Raw genomic sequence first — 12152 nt, 5'->3', positions numbered from 1 at the left:
ATGAAAATCTGTTCAATAGTTTTTCAACACTCAGTCCAAATTGTTATTCAGCTGAAGAAGTCAGCTCACTGTTCACTATTCAGTTCACTGTATATTCTTGTAGACTCTCGAAGTCCCCCAGTACTTTGAAAACCACTTCAAGTCCTAGTCAATAAGTAAGTAATTAACAGGCTAGTTGTATCAATCCAAAATGTAAGCTCATTATTGCATCCAAAAATCTCGTACCAATACCACATGCTTTCAGCAGTAGCATGTACAAAAAAAAAACCCGCCAGAATTTTACCGTTCAAATTTTTAATGCTGAGCAAGCTTTGATTTGCTTTCCAGTACACGTGAACTCCTGGACGGTCGTTTCTAATGCCCGGCCCATGGTGATGGTGAAAATAACCCCGCCAAAGGAAAAAAAGCGGTTGCCAAAACGGGTGCCATGACTTTTGGTTCGTGTGAATAAAACCGAAAGTTGTATGGGAGGGTCCCTTTTCTTAGGTGGGAGGGGCTCATAACTATTACTAAAACCTTACCCTGGTTCAACTTCATCTCTGTACCAAATTTCAGGCTGATCGGTTCAGCGGTGTGGATTTGTATAAGGTGCATACAAACAAACAAACATATATAGTCCAACTCAACTTTATATATTAGATGCTTTCAAGCGGGAACTTTAAAGTGAAATCACTAAAGGAATGACTATAGTACTCGAACTACAATATTTCTCGATTCGCCTACTGCCTAACTGCAAGTCATTCAACAACAAACCGTGTTTAGAAAATGTTTATAAATATTAGAGGATGTCACTTGTGGGAGCTGCTGGGACTCACACCACTCACGTCGTCGAACCCAGGGGTATTTCTAACATTCTCCCGCCCGTGTAGTTCCGGAAGCTCCTGTGGACATGTTGACATGCCAGTCTGTGGTGTTTCGATGTCTAGTAGGGCCAAATTAGCTACTGATTTGATGCTCTCTCCGTTAGCTGTTCGCACCACAGCTCGACGTACTTGACCATCTGGAGCGGTGATAACACTAACCACGCGTGCTCGAATCCAACCGTTTCTTTTCTGTTCATTGACTACTATCACTAAATCACCCGCTTTCAAAGGTTTAGTTGGTGAAAACCACTTTGTGCGCCTGGTCAGCATTGGCAAGTATTCCTTGACCCACCTTACCCAAAATTTGTCCACCAGCGTTTGGGTTAGGTTCCAGCTGTCTCGTAAAACCCTATCTGTAACCATTAACGGCTTTTGAGGTTGATTGATGCCGATAATACCATACAGCAAAAAGTGGTTTGGAGTCAGGGCTTCCGATTCAGCGGCATCTAGAGGCACATAGGTGAGAGGTCTGGAATTAACGATTGATTCTGCTTCTAGTACCACTGTTTCTAACACTTCGTCGCTGGGATGTTGTGGGTGATCCGCTATAGCATCCATCGCTGTCTTCACTGACCTAACCATGCGTTCCCATGGACCCCCCATGTGAGGAGTGGCAGGAGGATTGAAGTACCATCGTGTTTGGGCATTAGTGAATACGCTGGCACAACCTTCGTGAGCATTTTTTATTTGGTCTTTTAGAAGATTATTCGCTCCTAGGAAGTTCGTACCATTATCTGTGTAGATGGTAGCTGGAGACCCTCTTCGTGCGATGAACCTGCGAATTGCCATTACACATGATTGAGTGGAAAGGCCGGACACAATTTCCAGATGCACTGCTCTTATTGTAAGGCACGTGAAAAGTGCCACCCAACGCTTGACCAAACTGCGGCCTTGTTTAACCATCTGTGGGCCAAAATAGTCTATACCAGTGTGCGTAAAGGGTTTAATGAAAGGAGTTAGGCGAACTGCCGGTAGAGGTGCCATAATTGGAGTTTTGGGAACAGCCTTTTTAATTCTACACATCTGGCATTCTTTACCAACGCGTTTCACTAACGTTCGCAAATGAGGGATTTGGAACCGCTGCCTCAACTCGTTAACCACCGTTTCATGATTCCCATGCAGGAAGCGACGATGGTAAAAATGTACAAGAAGATATGTTACACGATGTTCCTTAGGTAAAAATACCGGATATTTAGTTTCGTATGCTGCTTTCGGTGCCGCCCCAATTCGACTACTCATGCGCATCACATTATTTTCGTCCATAAACGGTGCCATCTGGTACAAAGAACTTCTCTTATTTATGCCTACCTTTTCTGTTCGGAGATCTTGAGATTGCTGTACTAAGTGATTATACTCTTCGGGATAAGCTTCCATTTGGACTTGTCGCCATAGGAAGTTTTCAGCGTTTTCAAGTTCTTCAGATTCGAGGACTCTAGCTTCGAGAGCTCCGGCATCACCTTTAAACCAAGAAATTATTCTAAAAAAATACGCCATAGCTCTCAGTAATCGGTTAAACTGTGAATACCGAGAATAGTCAATCTGTGGTTGAAAGACGTGAACATGATGCACGAATGTTGCTCGCATTTCTTCTTCAGGACTACTCGTTGGTAGAAATTTTGATGGCCATTCGCTCTCAGGTTTTCTCAAAAATTCGGGTCCAGTGAACCACCGGCTCTGAGGGTCAAAACTAGGCTCCGTTTTCCATTTCGTGGCTTCATCTGCTACGTTTAGTTTCGTCGGCACGTATCTCCATTCGTTGATTGAAGTCGTACGGAGAATCTCGCCAACTCTACACGCCACAAACTGGTGATATCGCCGACTATCCGATCGTAGCCACGACAATACCGTGGTCGAATCTGACCAAACGAATCTCTGGATAACTGGTAGAGTGAGTGCGTTCGTTACTTTTTGAATGAGACGACTTCCTTCCACGGCCGCTTGTAGTTCTAAGCGTGGTATGGAAAGTGGCTTCAAAGGAGCCACCTTCGTTCTTGCTGCTACGATTGCACATTTTCGAACACCTTCGTCAATAATACAAGCATAAACGACGCAGGAATATGCCGATTCGCTAGCGTCTACAAAGGCGTGAAGTTGTATTGCATTTAGAGAGGCGGGAGACGAGTTCTTAAAATAACATCGAGGAATATTTACTTGATTCAGTTGCATCAACTTATTGCTCCACTGAAACCAACTTTCTTGTAGTTCTACAGGTATAAATTCATCCCAGTCACAACCATATTTCCAGATCTCTTGCATCAAGATTCTGCCGTGGACAACGAAATGGGCTATCAGCCCCAAGGGATCGAATACGTCGGATCGGAGGTCGTCTAACGTCCATGTGTCGTATCGCTTCTATTTGCAACGAAGCATCAAAGGTGAAAACATCAGTCTGCGGTTTCCTGATGATACCCAACACTCGTTCAGACTTTTCAACGGTGCAGAGTCCTGGTTCAACACCTAGCACCTTTTGTTGTAAGTCTTCGACCTCACCCAATCGATCTAGGACCTCTTTTGAATTAGAGGCAAAGTTTCTTATCTCGAAACCCCCTCTAGAGTGAATCAATTTTACCTGGTTTACCAATTCCACAGCTTCATCTGGTGTATCTACGCTCTTCAAGTAATCATCCATATAGTGTTCTTTAATTATGTCTTCGGCAGCAAGTGGAAATTCATTTGCGTGTTCCATGGCATTTAGGTTCTTTACGTATTGGGCTATGCATGGAGAGCATGTTGCCCCAAACGTAGCTACATCCATAACATAGACTTGCGGTGGCTGCTGTGGATCTTCGCGGAACAGGAAACGTTGATATTGCTTATCAGAGTCTCGAATCCTGACTTGATGAAACATCTCCTTGATGTCGCCGGTAAAGGCGATGTTTCTCTGTCGAAACCTGATGAGGATATCCGGTAGAGAAGTCAGAAGATCGGGTCCTGTTAGTAAGGCATCATTGAACGACACGCCATGAGCTCGAGCAGCAGCATCCCATATTAAGCGGACCTTCTGGGGTTTCTTGGGATTTTGTACCACTCCTAGTGGAAGGTACCACGACTTTTCAGGGTCTGTTTCATGTAACTCTTCTGTTGATGCAAGGTGAGCATAGCCTTTCTCTAGGTATAGGTTTATTTGTTCTTTTACCTTTTGGCCCAGAAAGGAATTTTTAGCCAGACGACGTTCTAGTGCCTGCAATCTACGTTCGGCCATAGGGAAGCTGTTGGGAAACCGCTGTTCCGGGTGTTTAAATAACAAGCCAGCTTCGAACCTTCCGTCGACACGCCGTGTGGTTGCTTCTAAAATGGCCAAAGCCCGTTTGTCACATTCTGACAGCGGAGCTTTTGCTTTAGAATCCTCCAATTTGAGCAGCAGTTTTATCAACTCGTGCAGTTCGTGATCGCAATTTTCTGTGGCGCAATGTACATTAACGGTTTCGATCGCTTGTACGCCGTTCATCTGTCGGCCGAAAACACACCAACCTAGGCGTGTCTTTACTGCGATTGGGTCATTAGTACAGCCTTCTCGTGTTTTAAGCGATGTTAAAAGGGCGGCATGTTCAATACCTATTATCATCCTTGGCTTAGCATCTTTGTAACTAGTCACTGGCAAGCCTCTTAAATGTGGGTACGCTTTTTGCATAGTTTCATAGTCGAAGGTCTGAGATGGAAGAAGGAGGTCTGCTACTGTGCGAACATTGTTCATTTTAAACATTTTTTTCTTTCCCAGACCGGAAGCTGTCACTGAAATTCGTTGTGAACCTTTTTCCTCTCGCGATACATTGTTCGTCCAACTCAACCATAATGTCCCACGTTCTCCTTCAACTCCGAGGCTGGTCGCCACACTCGTCTCAAGTAATGTAGAAGATGAACCGTCATCCAGGAAGGCAATTATCTCGACTGACTTACCGTTGGCTTGTAATACAATGGGAAAATAGCGATAAAGTGAAAATGATAGGCTGGTATGGTGATGCGCAATAGTGACATGTGGAGAAGAACTTGGATTGGAGGCCGTCTGCGAGTGTAGTAAGGCGTGGTGGCGAATTCGACAACCGTTAATGCCACACTCATTCGCCGATCGACATGGCCATCTTTTATGGGGTATTAGACAAGTGCGACATAGCCTTTTCTCCTCGACGGCCTTCCTTCGCCCATCATAATCCAACCTTAGAAACGATTCGCATGTAGCTATTACGTGGTTTGGGTAGCCACAGAAAACACAACACTTCTTTGGCATTTCTTCTGCCGTATCACGAGCTGCATCTTCAAGAAGTGTATGTGCGTAAAGTGTTTGCCTATCCTTACCGGTTTTCTTCATACCCTCGTGTTTAGGTACAAAGCGTGGCATAATAACGTCGGTGGCTGTGTCTGCCAACTCGTTAGTAAAATGGCAAAATACTTCTAGGTTTACTGTAGTATACTGGCGCTTAAACCGAGACCACTCCATTTGCGTTTGTATTGGCATCTTCGACACGAGTTCCTGCAGTAAAGTTGGGTTACTAAGGTGCTCCAACAGGTTTGCAGTGATCATATGATCCACACTATTACGAACAGCCAGGCCAAAATTGATGATAGATTGTAGATTATCCTCTTTTGGTGGTGTAATCCTTCGAAGATCGTTCAGTAGTGCGTGAATAAGAATGTCTGGTCTACCAAATTGGCGTTTCAAAATATCCATCACTAGTGGTACGGACTCTGGAATCATGAGGCGACTTCTAACCGCTGCAAGAGCTGGTCCTCGCAAGCATCGCTGTAGCCTAGATAAGTTCTCCTCATCGGAAAAACCGCAACTTTTGGTACTGTTTTGAAAGGTGCCGTAGAAAAGTGGCCAGTCTTGTGGATCACCTTCAAAGTATGGCAGCTCACGTGGTATTACTTGTCGAGCAGCTAGTTGAGCAGCTGATGGCATTTTGTATTCGTTAGTGTTTCTCAAGTCTTTTTCCGTAGGCGGCGATGGGTCTAGATGGGTCGATGGAGGGTGAAAACTGCCTTCCCGATTCATATTACAACCATAACTAGGTAAACTGGGGTAGTTATTTACCGCTACGGGTTCTTGTTGTTGCTGACACGTTGCTAGTTGACCCAATGAAACTACAATAGACGAGATGTCTTGAACTATATCCGACGTCGGTTGGGCTGCTCGATTCGGTTTGGCGAAATACTCATTGTTTGAATTTAATGGGATCACATTCGGGCACGATACTGCGACGTTCGCCTTGTCATAACTCGGAATGCTGTTCGTCAACGAAACTGTGGGAGCATTCTCGATATAATCGTGAGACCTAGGCACGGCTCCAGTAACGTTCGTGCCGAATGTTGTCGCAGATGGAATAGATCCTCGGCATACGGCTGTCAGGATATTTGATTCAGCTCTAATCGCTGCTAAACGCGGGGGAAGCGGTCTAGGTGTACTGCGTAGAACCGGCTTGGAAACAAGTTTGTCCCTGAATTGTTCATGCCTTTCGTTCCTGATCATTTGGAGCATTGTTGTAGGTGATATTTCTGTCGAGGACCAACGAATCGTTGGCGGAAGATTCACCGCATGGGGAACTACCACAGGATTGTTTCCGAAACGTTGGCGTGAGGTGTGGAGGAAGAGAACGGGGTCGTCATATTTTGCGGATTGCAATCGGCCAACGTGTTATTTGGAGCATTGGATGTAGTGGTCCAAGACGGTTGAGCATTGCTAACAGGCTGCATCGGAAACTCCCAACCGGCTGGCATATTTTGCCTGTTATTCCCAGTGGTTCCACTTGCTAACCACTCCGAGACTTTCTCTCTGCTACTTCTGCTGACACTTCCGTCACCTGCTTCATTTGCTTCCTTCAACATTTCATATTTTTTCCGGATGTAATCCTCTTCCGCGTCAAATCGTTTCTTCCTGGCTTCTTCTTCTTCTGCTAAAGCTCTCATTCGCAGTTCATGCTGTTCCTTCAACATCATCAGGTCATAGTCGACTCGCGATCGACGTGTACAATTCGATCGAACTTCAGGGTCTCGTGTGCGTACATTTTCGTCAGCCGTTTTCGGTCTGCACACATGACATTTCCAAGTGCGGTCGGGGTTCTCTATCGAATCCGATACACCTGCGCATTCATAATGTGCCCAATTGTTGCACAAATCACATCCTACCATTCGTTCCGTGTCTGGCTTGTCACATTTTACACAATTGGATGCCGTGTTGTTAGTTGGATCTGCAGATGCCATGACAAAATCTTTGAAGATTGTTGCGGATGATTCGGAACTGAAGAAATTAATCTCGATAGCAGTACTGTTTTGTACGCTTCAAAGCTACAAATATAAGATTTATTAGCGACTTACGGAAATGGATTTAAACTTTAATATAACCTACATTTTGGTCTTTCTTGAAGTACTTCGAATCAACCCTATTTGAGCCCGTTAGCACAGACTATCTGTATCTATATAGTATGCAAAATATGTGGATTTAGTGTAAATACCTTTAAAGGATCTGTGACTACTCACTGTCAATATTTGATGGACTACTGGTCCTGCAGATCCAAGGAAAATCACGGAGCACCGTACTAGCGTTGTGACTTAACCTACATTGATGAGATAACGGTGATGTTATTCTAATACATTCCTCGAATTACCACCTATCTCGTTTATGATTATGTATATTCTTACCAAGTTGGATTTATTAACAATGCTTTCAAGCGGGAACTTTAAAGTGAAATCACTAAAGGAATGACTATAGTACTCGAACTACAATATTTCTCGATTCGCCTACTGCCTAACTGCAAGTCATTCAACAACAAACCGTGTTTAGAAAATGTTTATAAATATTAGAGGATGTCACTTGTGGGAGCTGCTGGGACTCACACCACTCACGTCGTCGAACCCAGGGGTATTTCTAACACTATTTTATAACACGTTTTTACTTTAACTTGTCGACTCGGGGCGTACAGAGCACAATTATACGGGGCACGATAAGCGTTTCTGCCGTAGCATCTAGCAGCAAAATCAACTCTATGTAGTTAACTGAATGATAGAGCTACAGCTTCACCAGTTTACATCTGGTCTATAAACGTTATTATCTACTTTTTCAAGTATAATCCAGTTATGAAATAGACGTTTTTAGTGTCTGAACACGAAACAATGATGTCAGTCACATATTATAGCTGTTTTCTATGGTTAAATAAGCGTCTTCCTCAAGGTTACCATTATGCCCTTATCTCCCTTATGTGAGTAAAAAATAAATAGTATGTGGCTGTTACTGATTACATGGAAACAATCTAATTGAAGAATAATACCTTATGGCCAAAGAATAAAACAAATATATTGTCAGAAATTTCCAATTCTAATGGATTCTCTTTAAATATCTATTGGGTCGTTCGAAAATGTCACAAACAGTAAATGACTATTTTACAAGATGGTAATACGATAAAAAATCAGCTATTGCTTTTCGTGTGGGTTTCTGGTTAATTATATTAATGAAAGATTTATGTCACTCAAACTGATAAATATTCAAAGAAGCCAACATTATTTCGCCAAAACTAAAAATAAGAGACGCTCAAACATTAGAATTCAGGATAATCAATTATTATCGAATATTATCACTGAAGAAACCTCCCATAAAATTTGTAATAAACTAGTTTTTGATATTGGAAAAACATTATTTTTTAACGATCGCCATAGGATATTCACACTCTTTTTTTATTTTTTTAGCAATTCCTCATGTCAAATTTATTGATCTTAGAATACTTATGCGTAGACCTACTGGTTATTTACCAGGTGACTTACGATGTAGGAAGGACGACATCATTGGGTTTTTCGGGAGGATGTGTTTGGTGACCTTTATTCTATGGTATATTTGCTCAAACAATGCACGATTAAAAATGTTTTTTTTTTGTTAAATCACGTACATAGTTCTTTTACAATAAAAGTTTGATGTATTACATATAAAATTTTGAAAATACATCCGAAATCCTAAAAAATGGTTTAACTTGATTTATATAACGAATCCTTTATTAACCAATTAGAGAATTCACAATCACCGATCGTTAAATTCGTTGAATTACCTCTAAAATCGTTTTTTTATCGATTATTTAAATGGTTTTCTGAACAATTTAGCTTTGTTTTATTTGAACAAAGAATAAGTTTTTATATATAAGAAAGCCTTCGATCTGTTAAAAAAAAACTTATTCTATACTCAAATCGAATAAGTTAAATCTCTCGAACTCTTGATCAAATTAAAAGATTTTAACCATTTATGAAGATGAATTACTTTTTCAAAAGTAATATTAATTGATTGAAGTTTTGCGGCTCAAGCTTGATACTTGCACTCTTGATCGAAATCCAAGTTTTAGTTTGAAATTTGGATCTCGATAAAACTGCAATAAATGATAATATTGATTTTTTACGGGATATAAGATGTTTCTTTATCCGCAAGTACTTTTCGTAAAAATTAATTGAAGTTTTAATTTAACTCACCTTTGCTTTGTTTTATTTGCATCAAAATCATCTTCAATTTGTTTAAAATCATACTTAAATTATTGTATGGAAATATTGTTACAAGTCATCTCTTCAGGGTTTCATCGGCCAAACATCTCTCATTAGAATTTAAAATCTTCGATTATCTGTATGAATTTTTTCTTCAGTTGTGTATTCGTAACTCAACTAGTGAATCTCAACTTAACTCAATCTCAAATTTCAAATGATAAAAATTTATTTTTTCAATACAGAACCACCATTATGGAGCTTTTAAAAGCTCCAATTCTACATAAGAACTAAAAGTAAAAATTTCAAATCTAATTCTTAAAACTGGATTGTTATTTTAAATATTTCCTTTTAATATATATACCGGAATAATGAGCTTCGAACATGAATAAAATGAATTATAATTTTGGTTTTAAATACAAATCCATGATTTGAATCAAGATTTTGTCCCAATGATGAACCGAACTAAAAATCAAGAATAATATACTGGATACAGATTTTACAATACAGTCACAGGAAACAAATTTCGATATAAAAAAAATTAGCCAAAGCGTCGGAAATGATTCAAACCTAAGTTCATCAGATATTTTTCCGTACTGATCCGGGCAGGGCAAATCAAGGTTATTTCATCTGAAAATATTGCAAAATTCGTGCATTCGAGTTTAATGTTTACAACCCAAAATCTGGGTAATATTCAGGAAAAATTACAATTTCTTCAATAGAATCATGAAAAAAGACTCGAAGAGATGTTTTTTTTGTCATCACACATCACCCAGCTTATTTGGATAAACTTTGTTAAAATATTCGGCTAGCGAAGTAGACAATGTGCAACTCGGAACCCCATACACCCAACCTTCGGGTAGTGGTCATATCACCTCTTGTCTGCAACTCCGATTCTCTACCTCCCCGTGGTGCTAGCTGGGGTGCGAGCAACCTTAGCGGAGATCGGGTACCCAACCCCGGTGGATGCTTTGGTCGCATGCAGACTGAGTTAGGGGGCTTCGTACGCGTCTGTTCTCCATGTCAGGGGCGGCGTGCGGAGTGCAACAGCGTCCTGGTGGTGTTCGGGACCCAAAACAGCAACATCACGACGGTCCTCCTGCGAGATAGTGGGGTTAGCTGCGGGCCTTGCGAGCCTGTGACTACAAAAAAACATAAGCAACGAACAACGAACAACAAATTTCGGATGGAAATCGGCAAAGACCCACGCGACGAAAAGGGACTAGCGATTGGAAACTTGGAACATGGAACTGCCGATCTCTAAATTTTGTGGGCAGTACCCACGTGCTCTCCAACGAATTGAAGAGCCGCAAATTCGACATCGTAGCGCTGCAGGAGGTATGCTGGAAGGGCTCCACGGTACGAACGTATCCAGATGGTCGTGCCATCTACCAGAGCTGCGGCAACACACACGAGCTTGGAACAGCTTTTATAGTGATGGGAAAGATGCAAAAGCGCGTGATCGGGTGGTGGCCGATCAACTCACGAATGTGCCGGTTGAGAATCAAGGGCCGGTTCTTCAACATCAGCATCATCAACGTGCACAGCCCTCACCTCGGAAGTACCGGTGACGACAAAGACGAATTCTACGCGCAGCTGGAGCGTGAATACGACCGTTGCCCAAAACATGATATCAAGATCGTCATCGGGGATTTCAATGCTCAGGTCGGCCAGGAGGAGGAATTCAAACCGACAATTGGAAGGTTCAGTGCACACCAGCTGACCAACGAAAACGGCCTCAGACTTATTGATTTCGCCGCCTCCAAACGAATGGCCGTACGTAGTACCTTTTTTCAGCACCGCCTCCCACACAAGTACACCTGGAGATCACCGTACCAAACTCAATCACAGATCGACCACGTTTTGATCGACAGCCGGCACTTCTCGGACATCATCGACGTCAGATCCTGTCGGGGCGCCAACATCGAGTCGGACCATTATCTGGTGATGGTGAAGATGCGCCCAAAACTCTCCGTAGTGAACAACATGCGAAACCGACGCCCGCCTCGGTTAAATATCGCGCGACTGAAGCAACCTGAGGTCGCGGTAGACTACGCGCAATCGGTCGAAGCAGCGCTGCCGGCAGAGGGCGAGCTTGACGAAGCCCCTCTCGAGGACTGTTGGGATACCATCAAAACAGCCATCAACAGTGCTGCGGAGAACGTCATCGGTTATGTGAAGCGATCTCGACGGAACGACTGGTTCGACGAGGAATGTAGGAGGGTGATGGACGAAGAGAATGCCGCGCGGGCGGCAGTAGTGCAGAGAGGCACCCGTCGAAATGTGGAAAATCACCGACAGCGGAAGAGGCAGCGAGTCCGACTTTTCCAGGAGAAAAAGCGCCGCCTGGATGAGGAGGAGCTCGAGGAGCTGGAGCAGCTGCATCGTTCCCAAGAAACACGAAAGTTCTATCAGAAACTCAACGCATCCCGCAAAGGCTTCGTGTCGCAAGCCGAAATGTGCCGGGACAAGGACGGGGGTATCCTGACGGACAATCGTGAGGTGATGAAAAGGTGGAAGCAGCACTTCGATGAACGGCGCACATGCAGGAGATCAAGACGGTGGGGGAAGGTACATCGCCGGCGTAGCCAACGACGAAGACGAGCCACTCCCAACGATGAGTGAAGTTAAGGAAGCCATTCGCCAGCTGAATAGAAACAAGTCGGCTGGGAAGGATGGCATCGCAGCTGAACTCATCAAAATGGGCCCGGAAAGGTTGGCCGATTGCCTACACCGGTTGATAATCCGGATCTGGGACATAGAACAGCTACCGGAGGAGTGGAAGGAAGGGGTAATATGCCCCATCTACAAGAAGGGCGACAAATTGGACTGTGAGAACTACCG

General features: G+C 43.1%; 3 protein-coding genes across 4 annotated transcripts in view; 1 reads left to right on the top strand and 2 right to left on the bottom strand.

The window, feature by feature from the left end:
• The window catches only part of LOC129743960 (ubiquitin-conjugating enzyme E2Q-like protein CG4502), a 496854-nt gene that overhangs the window by 80808 nt on the left and 403894 nt on the right, over positions 1 to 12152 (top strand). The window lies entirely within an intron of this gene.
• Positions 789 to 2138, bottom strand: LOC129741962 (uncharacterized). Its single transcript, XM_055733796.1, has one exon. The coding sequence runs from the start codon at positions 2136 to 2138 to the stop codon at positions 789 to 791; it is 1350 nt and encodes a 449-aa protein (XP_055589771.1).
• LOC129741961 (uncharacterized) lies at positions 3091 to 6336 on the bottom strand. The gene has a single exon (XM_055733795.1). The coding sequence runs from the start codon at positions 6334 to 6336 to the stop codon at positions 3091 to 3093; it is 3246 nt and encodes a 1081-aa protein (XP_055589770.1).

This window comes from Uranotaenia lowii, chromosome 2 (assembly GCF_029784155.1).
Source record: "Uranotaenia lowii strain MFRU-FL chromosome 2, ASM2978415v1, whole genome shotgun sequence".
In the NCBI taxonomy this organism is placed as follows: Eukaryota; Metazoa; Arthropoda; class Insecta; order Diptera; family Culicidae; genus Uranotaenia; species Uranotaenia lowii.
Note: the sequence above shows the minus strand (reverse complement) of the source record. Positions and strands in the feature narration are given on the sequence as shown.

Coding starts and splice junctions, on each gene's coding strand:
- LOC129741961 (XM_055733795.1), bottom strand. CDS start 6,336: ATGCTCCAAATGATCAGGAACGAAAGGCATGAACAATTCAGGGACAAA.
- LOC129741962 (XM_055733796.1), bottom strand. CDS start 2,138: ATGGCACCGTTTATGGACGAAAATAATGTGATGCGCATGAGTAGTCGA.